Source organism: Oncorhynchus mykiss, chromosome 20, assembly GCF_013265735.2.
Source record: "Oncorhynchus mykiss isolate Arlee chromosome 20, USDA_OmykA_1.1, whole genome shotgun sequence".
In the NCBI taxonomy this organism is placed as follows: domain Eukaryota; kingdom Metazoa; phylum Chordata; class Actinopteri; order Salmoniformes; family Salmonidae; genus Oncorhynchus; species Oncorhynchus mykiss.
The window spans coordinates 14,440,659-14,462,322 of NC_048584.1; the positions used below are offsets into that span (position 1 = coordinate 14,440,659).

The following is a 21,664-nucleotide window of genomic DNA, read 5'->3' on the forward strand; positions in this document are numbered from 1 at the left end:
TATTCTCTAAATAATGACACTTTATTCACCAAATTTGATTTTGACTTAATTCTCGAAATATTGCTTATTCTCGAAATTGTACCATTTAAAAAAAAAAGTACTCTCCAAGCAAAAAAATGTATCCAAGAACCACCACCCATCGCTGTTTATTTTATTTGTTTATTTTTGCTTGGCCATAATTGTCCATAATCCATTTACTCTGTAAATACGAAGATTGATTTCAGTAGTTTTGAGTAAAAGTACATTTAAACACGACTGTATTTCACTCATTGTTTAAATTCAGCCGCCAGGTGGCGACATTTACCATCCTGTAAAATGTCACGGAAGAGAAAAGGGATGGTTTAAAAAAAAGATTACTGGCACGTTAACCTACCAGCTCACCGCAGGTCAGTACAAATACCGAGGATTTGGAGAAAACAGCGGTGGCAATTGACGTGGGGATTTAACCCCCTTCCGAACGCAGTGCTGGGCTGAAAAAGGTACCAAAATATGTCATCGATGTTCTTAATTATTGCATGATATCGCTCACTGTCGTATTTATTGGAGGAAAAGTCTGGACATGTCCTCAGTCACTCTGGACCTAATGGCTAAACAGCTATTCGTTTTGGTCTGCTGCATTCCTTTATGAAATAACACATTGGGAAAAAAAATGTTTGTCAGCCACATCGTTGTTGCAAATGAAACATTAGCTCGATTTTAGCTATTGATGCTGTGTTCTTATCTGGCTTGGCTTTGATTTGCCCTGCTGGACAGTAGCAACAATGTGTGAACGTATCAAAAAGTTGTATGTCGCACCTGCAGTAAAATTGAGCTTAAGCTCGATGTTTTTATCTCCAATGTGTTTTTTTCCCCCCATTCCACACGTAACAGTAACATGTTGCTGGAAACAATTGGTTGGGACGTTATTGTACACATGTTGCGACAATGTTGCTATTTCAAGAGAAGAGTTGCCTACGTGCAGATCGTTCAGAAACATAGCTGCGGGGTGAAGTTAGCTGACCCAACTCATCTCCATTGTGAAGGAAGTTCATTGAGTTTAGTCAGCTACTGCAGGGCCAGAATAATAAAATACCAGATGTGGAAAATGAAACTCAAGCAAATGTAACTTCCCTTTATTACCAATCTTTAATTTTGCAGTCAGACTCTGGTTATTGGAGGTAGGGCTTCTAAGAAATATATTTTTTGATAGGGGAGCTCCCAAAATCCCAGCAATGGGGGAGGGGCATGAACGTGGCAGACTTGTCTCCCCTAATTTCACTCCCTAGCCTGAACCTCTCCAAAAGTAGGCTTGGCTATACATTCAGTTTATCACTTATTGACTCAAACATTCCCAGTCAACTGCTGGAATACGTCAGGATTAGTTTTCCTCAACCAATTAAGGCAGCTTGTAAACAACATGGCTGTCAGCGTGTGTTATTGAACAATTATAAACCGTTTTAGTGAACAGTACTAGCCGATTACAGACACATCGCCTCTGCGTGTCCTCACGAGTTCTCTTAACCTAATAGCCTAGCTGTTGGTAGTCTTGTAGAGTCACATCTCCCACATTCCAAACCATTTAGTGATGAGACCTACTTTACATTTTCCTAGACAGGGTTGAGTGATGGGTCATCTGTCCTGGGCCTCTGTTTAGGTGTTGCACGTATGTTTCAAGGGTACCTATCAGATATCAAATCCAGACCAACATGAAAGTAAATTAAGCCCATTGGCCTGTTTGTTTACTTTACTGTACCTTCTGCACTCCAGCCTTTTGTGTGAACTTGTGCACTCTCCCGAGTATTTGATTGCCCATCGTAAATACTTGGGCTGCCCAAAAGGCTGGTGTGATGTCGTGTGTGGGAAATCAAGCCTTTACCCTCCCGCCTTGACCCCCCTCTGCTCCTTACGCTCCTTGGGATGCAGCTGCTGCTTGCACTGGCCGGCATGTGTACTCCATCATCCTAAAAGCCTCAAATGCCCTCTGGTCAAACAGAGTACTGTCCTCTTTGTCTCAAGCGGTCACTGTGTGACTCAACAACTGAGTATCAAGTCTGTGTTTTTTTTTTATAGATAGACACTGTATAATGAAAACAACACGTTTTTTTTCATAGACTAAAAGCAATTGAAAATCCTCGCTTTGAGTCTACAAAGTGTTTTTTTTTAGGAGCAACACGAGTTACACAATAGTAATTGTGTAAAGAACTAAGGCCTTCTGGGAGCAGTGAAAGGACCAGAGTGGGTCACGCCGGGGGCATGAGTTGGCATTGGTTACATATTCACTCAGTGGGTTCTGTAGGCAAGCCTGGCAAAAACCATCTGCCAGTGTAGGCAACAAATTAATAGGAGCTTCTGCTCAGCCAGTTAGCATGCTGAGACACGCAAGTGCCCTTACATCTCACAGGTATTAATATGATACGTAACAGACTAACAACTTGTCTCCCTCTCTCTTACAGACCCCTGTGCTGCAGTGCAAAGATGGTGCCAAGGGGTGTCTGGTGTGTGTTGTTGACTTGTCTCTTCTACACATCCTCCGCTGACAAAGATTTCTTCACCTCCATCGGTAAACATCCCCCTCCTTCTATTTTCCATGAACAATCCTTTATATACCCCTTTATTCAGTAGGTTTAGGGCAATTCCACGTTCATGTAATTGCGCGGAGACCTTTCCCCTCTCACTTAGTGTATGCCAAACAAAACCGGTTGATTTCAACGTTTAACAAACCATACAGCTCTTTGCACATAGACTACTTATAACAATCGGAGAGCATGATACTGTAAGGTTCCATCTGAATTGTTGTCAAAATGTAGTTATTGACACAGCCTTGTTCTGTTCAGTGTTCTCTACTGATATAGTACTCTAAATACCCCCAATTCATGTTAAGCTTAAAAGAATACACAATAAAAAATTGCTGACACCATTCAAACCAATGAGACTTTAAGGCCAATTATCTAATCTTTTTGCAGATAGAACCTTATAGTCCCAAGCTCTCGAATTTACACTAAACGTTTAAAACAAAAACACATTTACTGGAAGAACTGCAGATGCAAAGTTTGGTAAGAGAATTTCAGTCAAATCTCCCTCCGTTTTTTACGTGTCCACACTTTCCAAAAACTATCTGCTCCGAATTAAGATTTAACGATGTCTGCAGAAAGAATGGGGTGTCAGCTAGGACACGACACACAGGCTTTTTAAAATAATCTGTTTTGGTTATTGAACTACTGTAAGAGAAGTGGTTTCACACCCGGTAACAGAATTGCGGTAACAGAATTGCGGTAACAGAATTGCTTCGTGGGTCCCTGACCTGTACTGCACAGAAATGCATTATTATGGTAATGAATGCCATTCTCTTCATGGTGATGTATCCTAAATAGGTACACAAAGGTATAAATATGCAATATCCTACTTTGTATATTTGGATATTATTCTACACACGGGCTATTATTTTAATGAGCTCTGCCACCACATTTGGTTGGTCCGAACTGGACCAAATCTGAACCATGTCTACGTGTCACAAGTTTGGACATCAAACTACAGCACAGTAGAGCTCAAGTAGAGTACTATACAGTCAAGTAGAATATAGTTCATTACAGTACAACACAGGGCATTATAGTGTACTCTAGTGTGCTCTACTGTGTACTGTACTGAACTATACTCTACTGTGCTGTACAAACTTGTGAACCCATATGTGGTTTGTGACCTATGATTTCCCATTGTAGCTCATTCAATATCGGAAATTCGGTTACTGATTTGGGATCCGAATTTTGAGTTTTAATCACTTTATTGTTTTTATTTATTTAACTAGGCAAGTCAGTTTAAGAACAAATTCTTATTTACAATGACGGCCTACCCCGGCCAAACCCTAACTCGGACGACGCTGGGCCAATTGTGCACCGCCGTATGGGACTCCCAATCACGTCCGGTTGGGATACAGCTAGGAATCGAACCAGGGTCTGTAGTGACGCCTTTAGCACTGAGATGTACTGCCTTAGACTGCTGCGCCACTCGGGAGTCCTTAATTAATATGAATTCAATTATAACTAAATTAATACTTCATGAATTAACAAAATTGATATGAGTATAAACACTAACTCATTGACAGGTCTACCTTTACTTGTTACTTCTGTGCACTTTCATTATCCTCCCTCCTCGTGAGGGAGAGAAATTACACGATATAAAGATGTGGGTTTTTTGGTAATGGGATTTCAAGGCACAAAGGCAATGTTTCTTAAACTTACAGAATGCAGAAACATTTCTCCAGCGCTTAATAGAAGTGTTGATATTAGTTGCCAGGGGTCTTCACCACAACGTTACTGTGTTTTGACGTGTCTTTAATACCTCTGAAGACGTTTTAATGGGAGATGTTTTCTAACACGCCTTTTTCAATGTTCCCCAGAAATCTAAAGCCTTTGCTCATTCCTCATTTTTAGGATGGAAAATGGTTGAGAAATGTATACATGCCTTAGTTCACAAAAATATAGACTCTTAGCTTTTTTTTGACACCCAGTTTGATATGCTCCTATAATCTTCACGTTGGGGCTCATGGGTCTTTTTTTTGTTGTTTTTGTTTTTACATGGAAATGACTTTTATCACTACCATCCTGTCTTGGTCACAAACCTTAACCCTAGGGGTAGAAATGTGTTTATCACAGACATAAGCATTGCAAACATTTATAGCTCTTCTATGTATTCAACATTTATACAACCTTTGACCCCGGTTTCACTGTGTTCCCCAGGTCAGATGACAGATCTGCTGTACACAGAAAAGGACCTGGTCACCTCTCTGAAGGATTACATCAGAGCAGAGGAGAGCAAGCTGGAGCAAGTCAAAACGTGAGAGGAGAGCCCCCCCCCCAGTCGCTTTATCTCTCTAGCCCGGTCTCGCTATCTTTGTCACTCACTCTCAAATGCCCAGATAGCTACTCTCTCGTTCTTGCTCACTTTACTCTCTCCCACACGGGCATACACACAATGGTATAAATACTAAGAGAATAATTTTCCATATCCTTCTTCACGATGCCACCTGTACAACAACACCCTCAGTGGGTATCATATTGCTGCGGGTGTCATATTGCTGAGGGTGTCATATCACTTACAATGGGCCCGGCAAACAAGACACCTAGTTTTCCTCTCCGGCTTATTGTGTTACTATAAAGAGACACCGTCAATGAACCAACCGGGTGTGTCAAGTCCAGGACATGACGCAACTGATCTCTTTATCTATTGCCTTTCAATGGTGCTGAGGGACAGGTTTGCGTTTATGTTTGTCTGTAGAGGGAGTACATGAATACGATGTTGATGTATGTGTGTCATATGTAGAAATGCAATCAGACAAGGAACCACTGTTTGCTTCCAGGAGTTGTATACTGAATGTGTTTTCCCCTCCGCGACGTGTCCAGGTGGGCTCAGAAGCTGGACGTGTTGTCGGCCACGGCCACGCAGGACCCAGAGGGCTTCCTGGGCCACCCGGTCAACGCCTTCAAGCTGATGAAGAGACTCAACACAGAGTGGGGAGAGCTGGAGAGCCTGGTTCTCAAGGACATGTCTGATGGTCAGGGTTACTCACAGGCCTCTATTATAACGACTGTATACATGCTCTATTACCACATAAAGATTCATCCTTCCAAATTATTGCTAATTGACAAGTTATTTTTTTCAAACGATATAATCAGTAGCATTTTTTTCACTAAAGTGATGGAACAGGGTCTTTTCCCACTCAGGGAGAAACAAGATTGCTCTCCAAGCATCTTTTAGCATCTGTACCACCTTGAGGGAAGATCTTGTATAATAGAATTGAGTTTTACAATCTTTCCTTCCCATACTCCAGGGTTCATCTCCAACCTGACCATCCAGAGACAGCACTTCCCCAATGATGACGACCAGACGGGGGCAGCCAAGGCCCTGATGAGGCTGCAGGACACCTACCGGCTGGACACGCAAACCATCTCCACGGGAGAGCTGCCTGGTGAGGGGTGATGGGGCAGGGAGGTAGAGGCTAGGGGCTTTAAATCTATGCGTCACATGCTTTGTGAACTACGGTTATAGATTAACAGTGAAATACTTACTGATGGGTCCTTTTCCAGCAATGCAGAGTTAATGATAAAATGGAAATAGTGACACAAGGAATAAATACACAGTGATTAAGGAGTGAAAATAATATGGTTATCTACAGGGGGTACCAGGTACATATAGGTAAGGGCAAAGTGACTAGGCAACATGATAGATAATAGACAGTAGCAGCAGCGTGTGAGTGCGTGCGTGTGTGTGTGTTGGGGTATCAGTGTAAGTATATGTGAGTGTGTGGGTAGAGTCTAGTGTGTGTGTATAGAGTCAGTATAAGAGAGTTAGTGCAAAAAAAGGTAAATGCAGGTTGTCCGGGTAGCCATTTGATGAGCTATTTAGCAGTCTTGTTTAGCAGGCTTATGGCTTGGGGGTAGAAGCTGTTCATGGTCATGGTTCATGGTTGGTTCCAGACTTGCCGTGCGGCAGTAGAGTGACCAGTCTATGGCTTGGGTGGTTGGAGTCTTTGACAATTCGCTGGGCCTTCCTCTGACACCTCCCGGTATAGAGGTCCTGGATGGCAGGGAGCTCGGCCCCAGTAATGTACTCAGCCGTACGAACCACACTCTGTGGTGTCATGTGCCTTGTAGTTGCCGCGTGGTGATGCAGCCAGACAAGATGCAGCTGTAGAACTTTTTGAGGATCTGAGGGCCCATGCCTAATCTTTTCAGCCTCCCGAGGGAGAAGAGGCGCTGTCGTGCCCTCTTCACAACTGTTAGGGTGTGTGTGTGTAAACCATGTTAATTCCTTAGTGATGTGGACACTGAGGAACTTGAAGCTCTCGACCTGCTCCACTACAGCCCCGTCAATGTGGATGGGGGGTGTGCTCACCCCTCCAATTCATGTAGTCCACGATCAGCTCCTTTGTCTTGCTGACGTTGAGGGAGAGGTTGTGCTGGCACCACACTGCCAGGTCTCAGACCACATCCCTTAATGTTAGTCATTTAGCAGACCCTCTAATCCAGAGCGATTTACAGTAGTGATTGCATACATTTCATACATTTTTCTCTCGTACTGGTCCTCTGTGGGAATCGAACCCACAACCCTGGCGTTGCAAGCTCCATGCTCTAACAGGCTGCCTCATCATTGTTGGTGATCAGACCTACCACCGGCGTGTCTGCAAACTTGATGATGATGTTGGAGTTGTTAGGCCACACATTCATGTGTTAATACTGTTCAAGAGGGGACTAAGCACACACCCCTGAGGGGTCCCCGTGTTGATTTAAAATAAAAATTAATTTAATTTTTAATTTTTCACCATTATTTAACCAGGTAAGCTAGTTGAGAACAAGTTCTCATTTACAACTACAACCTGGCCAAGATAAAGTAAAGCAGTGCGACACAAACAACAACCCAGAGTTACACATGGAATAAACAAGCGTACAGCCAATAACACAAAAGGAAAAAAAGAAAGTCTATACGCAGTGTGTGCAAATGGCGTGAGGAGGTAGGCCATAGTAACGAGGTAGTTACAATTGAGAAAATTAACACTGGAGTGATAGATGAGCAGATGATGTGCAAGTAGAAATACTGGTGTGCAAAAGGGCAGAAAAGTAAATAAAAATGATATGGGGATGATGTCGGTAGATTGGGTGGGCTATTTACAGATGGGCTATGTACAACTGCAGCGATTGGTTAGCTGCTCAGATAGCTGATGCTTAAAGTTATTGAGAGAAATATAAGTCTCCAGCTTCAGCGAATTTTGCAATTTGTTCCAGTCATTGGCAGCAGAGAACTGGAAGGAAAGGCGGCCAAAGTACGTGTTGGCTTTGGGGATGGCCAGTGAAATATACCTGCTCGAGTGCGTGCTACGGGTGAGTGTTGTTATCGTGACCAGTGAGCTGAGATAAGGCAGCGCTTTACCTAGCATCGACTTATAGATGACCTGGAGCCAGTGGGTCTGGCAACAAATATGTAGCGAGGGCCCTGCCTACTAGAGCATACAGGTCTCAGTGGTGGGTGTTATAAGGGGCTTTGGTAACAAAACGGATGGCACTGTGATAGACAGTTTGCTGAGTAGAGTATTGGAAGCTATTTTGTAAATGACATCGTCGAGGATCGGTAGGATAGTCAGTTTTACGAGGGTATGTTTGGCGGTGTGAGTGAAGGAGGCTTTGTTGCGAAATAGGAAGCCGATTCTAGATTTAATTTGGGGTTGGAGATGTTTAATATGAGTCTGGAAGGAGAGTTTACAGTCTAGCCAGACACCTAGGTATTTGTAGTTGTCCACATATTCTAAGTCAGAACCGTACAGAGTTGTGATGCTAGTCGGGCGGGCGGGTGTTGGCAGCGAACGGTTGAAAAGCATGCATTTGGTTTTACTAGCGCTTAAGAGCAGTTGGAAACCACGGAGGAGTGTTGTATGGCATTGAAGCTCGTTTGGAGGTTAGTTAACACAGTGTCCAAGGAAGGGCCACATGTATACAGAATGGCGTTGTCTGCGTAGAGGGGGATCAGGGAATCACCCGCAGCAAGAGCGACATTGTTGATATATACAGAGAAAATAAGCGGCCCAAGAATTGAACCCTGTGGTACCCCCATAGAGACTGCCAGAGGTCTGGACAACGGGCCCTCCGTTTTAACTCTGTCTGAGAAGTAGTTGGTGAACCAGGCGAGGCAGTCATTTGAGAAACCAAGGCTATTGAGTCTGCCGATAAGAATAGGGTGATTGACAGTCGAAAGCCTTGGCCAGGTCGATGAAGACAGCTGCACAGTACTGTCATTTATCGATGGCGGTTAAGATATTGTTTAGTACCTTGAGCTTGGCCGAGGTGCACCCGTGACCACCTCGGAAACCGGATTGCACAGCGGAGAGGTACGGTGGGATTCGAAATGGTCAGTGATCTGTTTATTGACTTGGCTTTCGAAGACTTTAGAAAGGCAGGGCAGGATGGATATCAGTCTATAACAGTTTGGATCTAGAGTGTCACCCCCTTTGAAGAGGGGCATGACTGCGGCAGCTATCCAATCTTTAGGCATCTCGGACGATATGAAAGAGCGGTTGAACAGACTGGTAATAGGGGTTGCAACAATGGCGGCGGATAATTTTAGAAAGAGAGGGTCCAGAATTTCTAGCCCAGCTGATTTGTACGGGTCCAGGTTTTGCAGCTCTTTCTGCTATCTGGATTTGGGTGAAGGAGAAGTTTGGGAGGCTTGGGAAAATAGTTGCGGGGGTGCGGAGCTGTTGGCCGGGGTTGAGGTAGCCAGGAGGACAGCATGGCCAGCCGTAGAGAAATGCTTATTGAAATTCTTGATTATCGTGGATTTATCGGTGGTGAGTGTTACCTAGCCTCAGTGCAGTGGGCAGCTGGGAGGAGGTGCTCTTATTCTCCATGGACTTTACAGTGTCCCAGAACTTTTTGGAGTTAGAGCTACAGGATGCAAATTTCTGTTTGAAAAAGCTAGTCTTTGCTTTCCTGACTGACTGCGTGTATTGGTTCCTGACTTCCCTGAAAAGTTGCATATCGCATCACGGGGACTATTCGATGCTAGTGCAGTCCGCCACAGGATGTTTTTGTGCTGGTCGAGGGCAGTTAGGTCTGGAGTGAACCAAGGGCTATATCTGTTCTTAGTTCTACATTTTTTGAAAGGGGCATGCTTATTTAAGATGGTGAGGAAATTACTTTTAACCTCTTTCGGGGGTGTGAAACGCTACCGTTCGACCTGGCCAACATCCAGTGAAATTGCAGAGCGCCAAATTCAAAAATTATAAATTATAAAAATTCATGAAGCATACAAGTGTTATACATCGGTTTAAAGATGAACTTCTTGTTAATGCAACCACGGTGTCAGATTTCAAAAATACTTTACGGCAAAAGAAAACCATGCGATTATCTGAGAACAGTGCCCAGCAGACAAATCATTACAAACAGTTAGCAGCCAAGAAGAGAAGTAACAAAAGTCAGAAATAGCAATACAATTTATCACTTACCTTTGATCTTCTTATGGTAGCGCTCCCAAGACTCCATGTCACACAAATGTTTGTTTCGTTCGATAAATTCCCTCTTTATATACAAAAATCTCTGTTTTGTTTGTGTGTTTCGTAATCCATTGGAACAAAGCGCGGTCACAGCATGCAGACGAAAAATCTAAAAAGTACCATAAAAGTTTGTAGAAACATGTCAAACGATGTTTATAATCATTCCTCAGGTTGTTTTTGTCATAAATAATCGATCATATTTCAACCGGACAATAGCTTCGTCAATAGAAAAGGAGAAACAAGAAAGGCGCACACCCGGTCACACACTGGACTCATGTCTGGAAATTTCCACTGTCCTCTCATTTGAAAGTGGTGTTCCTCCCTCATATTTCAGAGTAAAAGCCTGAAACAATGGGGATTGTGAACTGCGTCATAAGTCTTTGTATGGTGGATAGGCTTTCAATGGAAAAACAGGCATTTCAAAATAAAGGCACTTCCAGGAATGGATTTTCCTCAGGTTTTTGCCTGCCATATCAGTTCTGTTATACTCAGACATTATTTTAACGGTTTTGGAAACTTGTGTTTTCTATCCAAATCGACCAATTATATGCATATCCTAGCTTCTGGATCTGAGTAGCAGGCAGTTTACTTTGGGCACGCTTTTCATCCAAAATTAGGAATGCTGCCCCCTACCCTAGTGAGGTTAAAGAACGACCAGGCATCCTCGACTGACGGGATGAGGTCAATATCCTTCCAGAATTGCAGAGGGAATGTCCAGGGAGGTGTCACCTGAGCTTGGCGATGAGCTTGCAGGGGACTATGGTGTTAAATGCGAGCAGTAGTCAATGAAGCATTCTTACCTTGGATATTCCTTTTATCCAGGTGAGTGAGGGCAGTGTGGAGTGCAATAGAGATTGCGCTATCTATGGATCTGTTGGGGGCGGTATGCGAATTGGAGTAAGGCTAAGGTGTCTGGGATGATGGTGTTGATGTGAGCCATGACCAGCCTTTCAAAGCATTTCATGGCTATAGATGTGAGTGCTATGAGACGATAGTCATTTAGGCACCTACTGGCTGGAAACACATACCATCTCCATGAGGGAACTGCCTGGTGATGCGGGTGAGGGGCAGGCAGGGAAAGGCATGTGGAGGGAGCTGCATACCAGGAGTGGATTAGCCGTGGGCGTGTTGCCGGCGGAGGTTCTGTTATAGCTTCAGTGACTGCTGCTACTGTTACGGAGGGAAACCCTGCACAGGGCTCACAACATGCAGTGGAAAGCCCCATTTATTCCACATGAAGTCTTGAAATCCCATGTAATGCCATGGAAATGCACTGTATGCAAATGCTGCCGAGATGGAATTTTTATGCTGATGAGATGAGTCTATGTGTGTGTCGGATGCGTGTGTGTCACTCACTCATGTCTACACACAGGAACCAATACGGATGTCACTATGAGCCCGATGACGGTGGAGGACTGCTTTGAGCTGGGGAAGATAGCCTACTCTGATGCAGACTACTACCACACGGAGCTGTGGATGGAGCAGGCCCTGAAACAGCTGGATGGGGGAGAGGAGTCCACCGTGGACATGGTGACCATCCTGGATTACCTCAGCTACTCTATCTACCAGCAAGGGGAGCTAGAGAGGGCCCTGGACTACACCAAGAGACTGCTGAAATTGGGTGAGTGGATATTTGTGTTTCATATGCGTTTCATGTCTTGATTGTAATGCACAGGACAATACTGAGTAGATTCTCATCTTCAGTCCTAAATGTGTCTGCTGTTTTCCTCAGACTCTGCCCACCAGCGAGCCAATGGCAACCTGAAGTACTTTGAGTACCAGCTAGCCAAGCAGAAGAAGGTGGAGGCAGAGGAGGGCCTGAAGGAGAAGGAGGAAAGAGAGCGGGAGAAGCGGGAGGTGTCTGAGAAGAAGGGCAGACCTGCAGACTACCTGCCTGAGAGGAGGAAGTACGAACAGCTGTGTCGCGGCGAGGGCATCAAGATGGTGAGAGGCTGTATTGACCACTGGTGGCACTTTAAATCGGAGGACAGACTCCTAGTAGTAGCTGGAATTGAATAAATGAAAATGGCTTCCATGTGTTTGATACTATTCCATTCATTTTTTTCCAGCCATTACTATGAGCCATCCTCCCGTCACCAGCCTCCACTGGTACTAACACACACACTCTGCATGCACCACTTCTAATGGCTATGTATTTTGATGTTTAAATGGCTTAAGTCCTACTCGTCTTGAAAGGCTTTATAATGATCATGGAATTTCACTGAACGAAAATATAAATGCAAAATGTAAAGTGTTTCATGAGCTGAAATAAAAGATCCCAGGAATGTTCCATGTGCACAAAAAGCTTATTTCTCTCAAATTGTGCGTTCAAATGTGTTTTTCATCCCTGTTAGTGAGCATTTCTCCTTTGCCAAGATCATCCATCCACCTGACAGGAGTGGCATATCAAGAAGCTGTTTAAACAGCGTGATCATTACGCAGCTGCACCTTATGGACAATAAAAGGTCACTTTAAAATGTGCAGTTTTGTCACAACACAATGCCACACATGTCTCAAGTGAGGGAGCATGCGATTGGCATGCTGACTTGAGGAATGTCCGCCAGAGCTGTTGCCAGAGGATTAAATGTTTATTTCTCCCAACGTCGTTTTAAAGAATTTGGTACTACGTCCAACCGGCCTCACAACCGCGTGTATGGCGTTGTGTGGGCGAGCGGTTTGCTGATGTCAACGTTGTGAAGAGAGTGCCCCATGGTGGCGGTGGGGTTATGGTATGGGCAGGCATAAGCTACGGACAACGATCACAATTGCATTTTATCGATGTCATTGTGAATGCACAGAGATACCGCGACTCGATCCTGACGGCAGCGGATGAATGTCGTGCCATTCATCCGGTTTCAGCATGATAATGCACAGCCCCATGTTGCAAGGATCTGTAGACGATTGCTGTCCCAGTTCTTCCACGGCCTGCATACTCACCTGACATGTCACCCGTTGAGCATGTTTGGGATGCTCTGGATCGACTAAGGCAGCGTGTTCCATTTCCCGACAATATCCGTCAACTTCGCACAGCCATTGAAGAGGAGTGGGACAGCATTCCACAGTCCACAGCAGCCTGATCAACTCTGTGCGAAGGAGATGTGTCGCACTGCATGAGGCAAATGGTGGTCGTACCAGAGACTGACTTTTTCTGGTCCACGCCCCTACCTTTTTTTAAGGTATCTGTGACCAACAGATGCAAATCTCTATTCCCAGTCATGTGAAATCCATAGATTAGAGTCTAATTTATTTATTCAAATTTCCTGATTTCCTGATATGAACCGTAACTCAGTAAAATCCTTGAAATTGTTGCATGTTACATTTTATATTTTTTGTTCAGTATATATGGGTATTTCCTAAGCCATATGCTCACCCGAGAGAGACCAGTTCGATGTTTGGGCAGGACAATAGGGATCTTTTGGCACATTTTCCTCTGCTGCGTGAATCTCCTTAATGATTCTCTATGTCCTCTCTCCTGCATACACTGCTCCCTGCTTCTCCCCCTGGCTCTGCTTCAGCCCGTCTGTCTGTCCATAGATGGATCTGTTTACTCTAGTCATTATGTTTGGCAATGAGGCGGAAGCCTGGATGAACAAGTGTGTTTGTGTGTGTGTGGGTTAGAGTGGGTGTGTGTGTGGGTTAGAGTGGGTGTGTGTGTGTGCACTCGCTGAACCGTGCCTTGATAGATTCTAAGCCAGTAGCTATAGCAATGGCCAGAACTGTGAGAATGTCCCATATATGTCCCGTAATGTTTGGGTCAGATACCATAGCAAATTATCTGCACGTTTGTGACCTCGGGTGACCCTCTGTGATTTATATATGATAATGATCTCTCTGTCTCTCTCTCTCTCCCTCCCCCTATCTCAGACCCCGCGGCGTCAGAGTCGTATGTTCTGCCGTTACTCTGACAACAACCGTCACCCCCTATACGTGCTGGGTCCCGTCAAGCAGGAGGACGAGTGGGACCGCCCACGCATCATCCGTTACCATGACATCCTCTCCAACAGCGAGATCGAGAAGGTCAAAGAGCTGGCCAAACCCAGGGTGAGTTCAAGGTCCACCCTCAGGGGAAGGCAAGGTCTGGGGTGTGGTAAGGGTTGCAAAATTCCAGTAATTTTTCCAGTTTTCCCCAAAAATTCCAAGGTTTTCCAGAATTCCCATTTGGAGGAGAGTTTTGGGAAAGTCTCCGGGATTCTTCAACCCTAAGTGTGGTAGGCGTTAAAATCAGTGGAGGCTGGTGGGGGTGCTATAGGAGGACAGGCTCATTGTAATGGCTGAGATGGAGTCAGTGGTGTAAAGTACTTGAGTAAAAATTCTTGAAAGTACTACTTAAATAGTTTTTTTGATATCTGTACTTTACTTTACTATTTCAATTTTGGATTACTTTTACTTCACCTCATTCCTAAAGAAAATGATGCTGTTTTTACTCCATACATTTTCCCTGACACCCAAAAGTTCTTGTTACATTTTGAATGCTTAGCAGGACAGGAAAATGGTCTTATTCACACACCTATCAAGAGAACATCCCTGGTCATCCCTACTACCTCTGTGTTGGAGAGTTCCCCTGGCTACCTGTAAAAAAATGAGCCCGTCTTCCTATAGCTCGCCCCACCAGCCCCCACTGGTTAAAATGTGTGTAATATGCACGTTCCATTGCTGCCATAAGAACACTGGGGATGCCCACTCTGCCTGAGGACCTGACTGTGTACAATGTGTGTGTTTTTTGTTTATTTGTTACACACTGGCTGGATAAGAGCAACATCCCACTTGCTTGGCTCATACAGTAGTATTTGATAGCTCGGTTTGAACTAAAAGGGAGTTTTGACTCGGCAATGAGCGTCACCTCAAACGATCATAACCAAATCGTAGCTTCATATCAAGCACATATCTGACTTTCGGATAAATCGTGTATTGATGTCAATGATCGAGATCCATAACTCAAGCTGTGGTTCAGCTCTTGGAGAGGGTAAGGGAACCCAGCAGGGACACACAGCACAGACTTAATGTAGCCTTAATGTATGTGGGTCCAGCAGCCAGCCAGTGTGTAACAGGGATTGTCCCTGTAACCCGTGTCCTCTCGGCCGGTTGGCTGTTGGCTCCACAGCTGCGCCGGGCCACCATCTCCAACCCCATTACTGGTGTGCTGGAGACCGCCCACTATCGCATCAGCAAGAGGTAAGACCAGCAGGCAGGGATGGGCACAAAACTGTAACCCAAACCGTGCCTCTGTCTGTAACGCCAAATCCCTCTGCACCCCGCATCCCCTCCGCTTCGGGCAGGAACCTTGGCAAAAGCACAACAGCTAGTTGTGAACTCTACGACTTAAGCGTAGAATGAATATAACTGATTGTACACAATGACTAGTGTAAATTGATAGTTTGTATGTTTGGGGAACTTGTGCTATTATTGCCTGAACAAGTTACTTTTTTTGTGAAATGTAGATATTTAGGGTATATTGGAAGGTAGGTTGATTTTGAAGAAGGTATAATTCTGGGCCCGTGCTCTTGCCAAGACATCCTGCCACTTCTTTGATCATAACAAGAGGGAGGAAGAGGAGACTAGTATCCTCTGCTTGTTATCTGACTCCTTTAACAGTTGTCGGGGTTCCGTTAGGGGCAGTCTAATATCTCATCTTCCTTTTGTAGCATCTCAATTAAGTTTGACAGTGGCCATTACTAGCCATTACCTGAGTGCAAGCTCAGCAAGTCGTTTGCTGCAATGGTTTTAGACAGCATGCCCTGGCCCGGCATCAGTCTGGCTTTCATACAGTTGCTTGGATCATTCAGTGACCATCTCTCTCTATCTCTCTCTCTCTCTGTCTCTCTCTCTTTCTATGTTTCTGTCTCTCCTCTTCCTCTCTGTGTGTCTGTCCTCCACTTTTGTGATCTGTGACTAATGTGAACCGTCTGGGAGCTAGCTAAGGCGCGCCACCGTGCATGACCCCCAAACAGGGAAACTCACCACGGCCCATTACAGAGTCTCCAAGAGGTAAGGGGTCAAAGGTGAAGGGGAGGGGAGGGGCCTGCATGAGGCCCTGTCTGCCCTTTCACGCTGCTCATCCCTCCCCCTCACCCCTTTGTGGACCTTTGCTTACGGATACACCTCCCTCCCCCTGACCTATCCAGTCAGATTCCTCCCTCCCCCTGACCTATCCAGTCAGATCCCTTCCTCTCCAACTCATCAGATGATGGACATTATCAGCATGACAAGCCAAGGTAGTTTTACCTGCTCTTTTTCTTTGAAAACACAAGGACCTTTTTCGGGTTATCTTGGTGCAGGCTCCGGTGTAATCTTACAGATTGTTATTTCAGCGTGTGGGTGGAAACAGGCTTGAAGAGAGCCAAGGGGCCCGGCTGCCACCTTCCTGTAAGAGGAAAGTTGAATTCCTCTTACAGGAAGGTGGCAGCCGGGCCCCTTGGCACTCTTCAAGCCTGTTTGATGTGGAGCGGTTATAGAGCGCCCCCTTGGTGCGGATAGATTGAGCTGAGGCGAGCAAATGGAAACATGGTGGTGACCATGTTCTTTTCCTCAAGTCTGATACCCCAGATTCTAGTTTCATAACGATCTTTGATCCCCTTCACCTAAATGAGTTAAATACATTAAGCGTTGTGCTCATTAAACATGCAACGTTTTAATGAATTATCTTAGGGTCATTAGTTATCCGGGTTCTTAGGCTGTATATATTTGTCTTTTTGTTAGATGAATGGTTCAATCAACCAGTCTGATACAGCAAACATATTTGTAACCGTACAGCCGATATAGCTGCTGATGGCACATTTATATCTGAGGATTTGAGCCAGAATTCTGGCCGTACTCTCCTAATTTCAGCACTTCAAAAATGGCCCAGAGTAATTCAACACACACACACACACATTTCTACTTCAGTATGTATGACTAGATTGAGCCACTTCAAGGCATGTCTTATTCATCTATATAACATGCACAGGCTACGCTAATTAGCTGGATGCACATAGGACACACAGGTGTGGCTCCTATCCAATGGAAGGATGAGATCTTGGTCTGCCCAGTCTACTCTGCTGCCTGCTGGACACTTAACAGAATCTTCTGTTACTCCCATACCTTTCTAATCCAATATGTTTATATTTTACGTAGAGGGACAGAAGGACTGGGGTCTGTTGTCAAATGAATAACCCCAAATGGTTACTCTGCCTCATCTTCCTTGGCGGGAAACAGTTAGTTAATGAAAACTAAGGGGATTCTTCAAATAGAAGCATATCAAACATTTTGCTTTGAGACTTGTGGATAAATATGGGGTTCCCTTGAAGCGTTCTGTCCCAACCAGCCTGTTTCCTTCTCCTACACCCTTCTAACATACAGTACTAACGCATGCAGCCCATGCTCATCTGTAATAACGTTAGTCAGCTGCCTGGCTGCAATTGATCATAAATCCAGGTGTATTTTACGACTCGGAAAATCTCCGTCTCTCATCATAGTGCGTGGCTAACCGCCTATGAGGATCCAGTAGTGGACAAGATAAACCAGCGCATTGAGGATATCACCGGCCTGAATGTCAAGACAGCAGAGGAGCTACAGGTAACGCAACAGAACATCTGGTTGGCTGAGGGAGTTTGGTAGGAATGGCAGGAGTGGATACTCTCACAGTACACCTATAGGGTTTAGCAACCAATGATGTGAATATACACTTGAGTATACGAAACATTAAGAACACCTGCTTTTTCCATGACATCGACTGATCAGGTAATTCCAGGTGAAAGATATGAATCACTTATGTACTGTGTGTCACTTGTTAAATCTACTTGAATCGGTATAGATGAAGGAGGAGACAGGTTAAAGAAAGATTTTTGTGTCTTGAGACAATTGAGACATGGATTGTGTATGTGTGCCATTCAGAGGGTGAATGGGCAAGACAAAAGATTTGTGTCTTTGAACAGGTTATGGTAGTAGGCACCTGGCGCATCAGTTTGTGTCAAGAACTGCAACGCTGCTGGGTTTTTCACGCTCAACAGTTTCCTGTGTGTATCAAGAATGGTCCACCACCCAAAGGACATCCAGGCAACTTGACACAACTGTGGGAAGCATTGGAGTCAACATGGGCCAGCATCTGTGTGCAACGCTTTTGACAACTTGTGGAGTCCATGCCCCGACGAATTGAGGCTGTTCTGAGGGCAAAAGGGGGGGGGGGGGCGTGCAACTCAATATTAGGAAGGTGTTCCTAATGTTTGGTATGTTCAGTGTATATGTCTATTATAGCAACAGGGTGAAAAATGTATCCCATGCAGTGACTACATCTGCAGTGCTTGCTGTTTGGGGATTTAGGCTGGTTTTCTGTATAGCACTTTCTGACATCTACTGATGGTTAAAAGGGCTTTATAAATACATTTGATTGATCGTTCAGGAATGAACTTTACTGCTGTTTGCTACTTAGGAAGAGCCAATGAAAGACTAGTGTTTGTACTGTGAAGGTAAACCGGAAGGAAAGGTCATTCTACAGTATTGAACACGAGTGTCTCTAATGACAACACATCATCTGTCACTGTTTATACCCTCTCTTCCTCTCTCCCCAGGTGGCAAATTATGGCGTGGGCGGGCAATACGAGCCCCACTTTGACTTTGGGCGGGTAAACAAGGCTTCTCTTTCTATTCTGGTCAGGGAACTATGACGTGCATGACCGAGAGTCAGTGGGTGACTGTTGATGGCTGGCACACTTGGATCTACTGTTAGTGGGTTCATATCTGGGTGGGGTTTTTGCCTTGAGTGTTATTCAACCTTAGACCCTTTGTTTGTTCCCTGTCTTTGCAGAAAGATGAACCAGATGCGTTTAAAGAGCTGGGCACCGGGAACCGCATCGCCACCTGGTTAATTTACGTTAGTCTCTCTGCTTTTTACATGTCCATTAAGCAATCCGCTGTTTCAAGGTCTCTTTCATAGCTGTGGATACACGTTCGATCTTCCATTTACCCATGTGTAAATCGGTCTCATTTCCAAGATTCCATTCAACAGCAATGGGGTTCAATTATGTTGAACTTGAAAAATCTCTGCTATTTAGAGTGGTACGCATGACCGATTGCTTGAAGACGCTCTCTTCTCTGTTGCAGATGAGTGACGTGCCATCAGGGGGCGCCACTGTCTTTACAGACGTGGGAGCTGCAGTGTGGCCCAAAAAGGTGAGACGCACAACTGTGCGTGTTCACATCGCATTCTTTTCCTGTGATGATATTTGAACGCTAAATCAGGAACGGTGTCTTTAATGCGTGTATATGTAAACTGTTGTTTTCAGGGAAGTGCGGTGTTCTGGTATAACCTGTTTGCCAGCGGGGAGGGTGACTACAGCACGCGGCACGCAGCCTGCCCCGTCCTGGTAGGCAACAAGTGGGGTGAGCCGACCTGTTTCTCATTACATCCTTTAATCCTGTCATATTACCTACACCCTGAGAACTTCAGGTCTGCCTGAGGGCAGAAATAACCTTGTGTCCGGTCGGCGAACTGTTTGCTCCAGCAGTTAACCAGTGGGTCCTTTTTCCCATGCCATGTTTTTTGATGTGTGTGTTTAAATGTCCACCTGGCTTAGTTTTCATCTTCTCTCTCCAGTGTCTAACAAGTGGATTCACGAGCGAGGCCAAGAGTTCAGAAGACGTTGCACTCTGGACGAGTCTGACTGATCAAACGGAATAAAACACCTTTTTCCTAATCCTCGTCTTCCCCTTCCAATCCCTCCTCATGGACCCACCTGACTCTCGGCTCTGTGCACGCTGGGGGGTGAAGTGCCCTCTGACCTCTCCACCCCCTTCCTCTCCTTCCTTCTCTCCAAACTCAAGAGTTCACTCAGTGGTTCTCTGAGGCTCTGGCTGCTCATGTGATCTGTCACATTTTATTGTGTGTGTGTGTGTGTGGTTCACCAGTCCCAGTCTTCTGTGCCTTCTGTTGGTGGGTTTTGCACACTGACTGCACAGCTGTCTTAAAACCTGGGGAACTTTTATTTAACTCTCACCCTTTAACATGGACTTTTATGTTGATACTATCGACAAAATACTCAATTAACTAGTTCAGCGTTTCCCAACTCTGGTCCTTGAATACCCCAACAGTACACATTTGTAATTTAGCCCCCAGACAAGCACACCTGATTCAACTTGTCAACTCATCATCAAGCCCTTGATAAATTGAATGAGATGTGTTTGTCCAGAACTCCAACGAAATGGTGTACTGTTCGGAGGACTGGGTTCGGAGGACTGGAGGACCGGAGTTGGGAAAACACTGAACTAGAGCAATCAACACAGCTGCTTCTCCCTTTGCAACTTCCTACAACATGACATATTTTCATGTGCACTTCTCGTTTCCTTACCATCACTCCAATCCTCTCCTCGCCCACTGTGACCCAGCACACAGAGGGACGAGACCAGTCATAAAGGCACTGTCATACTCTCCCACGATGTACCCCCTTCTCCTCCTCTCCCTCTCTATCAACAGGTCAGAATCAGATGACCCCCCCCACATTATATCAAGCCTCCTGGGATTTAAGACACTTGACCCATCTTGGTCTGACCCGCAGGGCATACACAGGGCTAGACTAGGGGGGTCGCTGTAAAGTTGGAGGTTTATTGGTTGGTTGTGCTATGACAGTCAGGGATACTCAATAGGCCAAGGCTCTAAATAATGGCCGTTCTAGTTGTGTGCGCGTATGAAACAATGTGGTGCAACCTGATGCGTTAAGACAGGGGATCACCAATGTAACTGCAAAGACTTGCTATATTGTGACCGTGCTCAGAAACCATTCTTTACATTGTTGATGGAATCTTATATAGTACACTATGCACAGGGTCTGGGTTACTATCGGACTAAGGGAAGGTCTCTAAACAGTGCTTATGACAAGTGATTATCACTGATTCACTGTGATATATTGACAGAGAAGCTGTGCCAGCCCCACCCCCCCCCCCCCCCCCTCTTTTCCTTCTCTCTCTCCCTTACACCCCTCTTCTCCACCAAGGCCATGTATGCCTCGGGGCTATTTCAGCCCTGAGGTCATTCACTCCACGACAAACACTACTGCATCTGCTGCACAAATAAACACTGACTTTTAAAGCCAAAGGTACACGATGTCACTTAGTTTTTCTGCCTCTCCCCCCGCTCTGTCTCTCTCAACGCGCTCTGTTCCTCCTGTGTCTCCCACTCCTCTCTCTGCCTTGGTGAAATACAGTAAACTAAAGCTTGTACCTGATCAACTGATGATTCAATCATCAACTGATGATTCATTGGGTTTGATGATAATAGGATTTCATCCCTAAAATGACTGAATGAAATATGATGCTAAGAATCAATAAGAAATATTTCTTCCGTGTATCACTCCAAACCTGGTTCCTCCACTCCACAGTTTAAGCCTATGCTGACCCTGGGAATAACGATAGCTCATGAGAGGCAGTTGCTGATTTTGTTCAGAGAGTCCCTGGTTCGAGCCCGGGTTGGGGGGCAAGGAGAGGGACAGAAGCAACACGGTTACATGTATATCCTCCCAGATGCAGGCCTTCTTTTTATTTTGAATTGTAATGATGATGGGATGTTTGGGGATATGTGTTGTACATGTGAGATTAATGTTTTCTACAGAAATAAATATTACGTTAAGTAAAGAATTCAGTCTGGAGTGAGTCAGTGTTTTACATTATTTGTCCAGACCAGAC

General features: G+C 45.0%; 1 protein-coding gene across 3 annotated transcripts; it reads left to right on the forward strand.

Moving 5' to 3' along the window:
- The first annotated feature begins 324 nt into the window (after positions 1–324).
- LOC110499022 (prolyl 4-hydroxylase subunit alpha-1) lies at positions 325–21,620 on the forward strand. Of its 3 annotated transcripts, XM_036955877.1 has the most exons (16): positions 325–479; positions 2,433–2,539; positions 4,713–4,809; positions 5,376–5,527; positions 5,804–5,941; positions 11,388–11,636; positions 11,748–11,959; positions 13,880–14,056; positions 15,117–15,187; positions 15,935–16,000; positions 17,467–17,566; positions 18,559–18,612; positions 18,795–18,860; positions 19,091–19,159; positions 19,273–19,369; positions 19,584–21,620. In XM_036955877.1, exons 2-16 carry the CDS (start codon positions 2,455–2,457, stop codon positions 19,652–19,654), a joined length of 1,704 nt encoding a protein of 567 aa, XP_036811772.1. In that variant the 5' UTR covers positions 325–479; positions 2,433–2,454; the 3' UTR covers positions 19,655–21,620. The 3 variants fall into 3 exon arrangements, with proteins under 3 accessions (XP_036811772.1, XP_021431509.1, XP_036811771.1); XM_021575834.2 differs by lacking the exon at positions 15,935–16,000; XM_036955876.1 differs by lacking the exon at positions 15,117–15,187 and having other exon boundaries at positions 15,930–16,000.
- The last annotated feature ends 44 nt before the right edge of the window (positions 21,621–21,664 follow it).

What these genes read in the sequence shown, in the direction of transcription:
- LOC110499022 (XM_036955877.1), top strand. Translation starts at nt 2,455, where the DNA reads ATGGTGCCAAGGGGTGTCTGGTGTGTGTTGTTGACTTGTCTCTTCTAC. An exon ending in CACTATCGCATCAGCAAGAG is followed by an intron (nt 15,188 to 15,934) that starts GTAAGACCAGCA and finishes GAGCTAGCTAAG; the next exon opens with GCGCGCCACCGTGCATGACC. An exon ending in CATTACAGAGTCTCCAAGAG is followed by an intron (nt 16,001 to 17,466) that starts GTAAGGGGTCAA and finishes CTCTCATCATAG; the next exon opens with TGCGTGGCTAACCGCCTATG.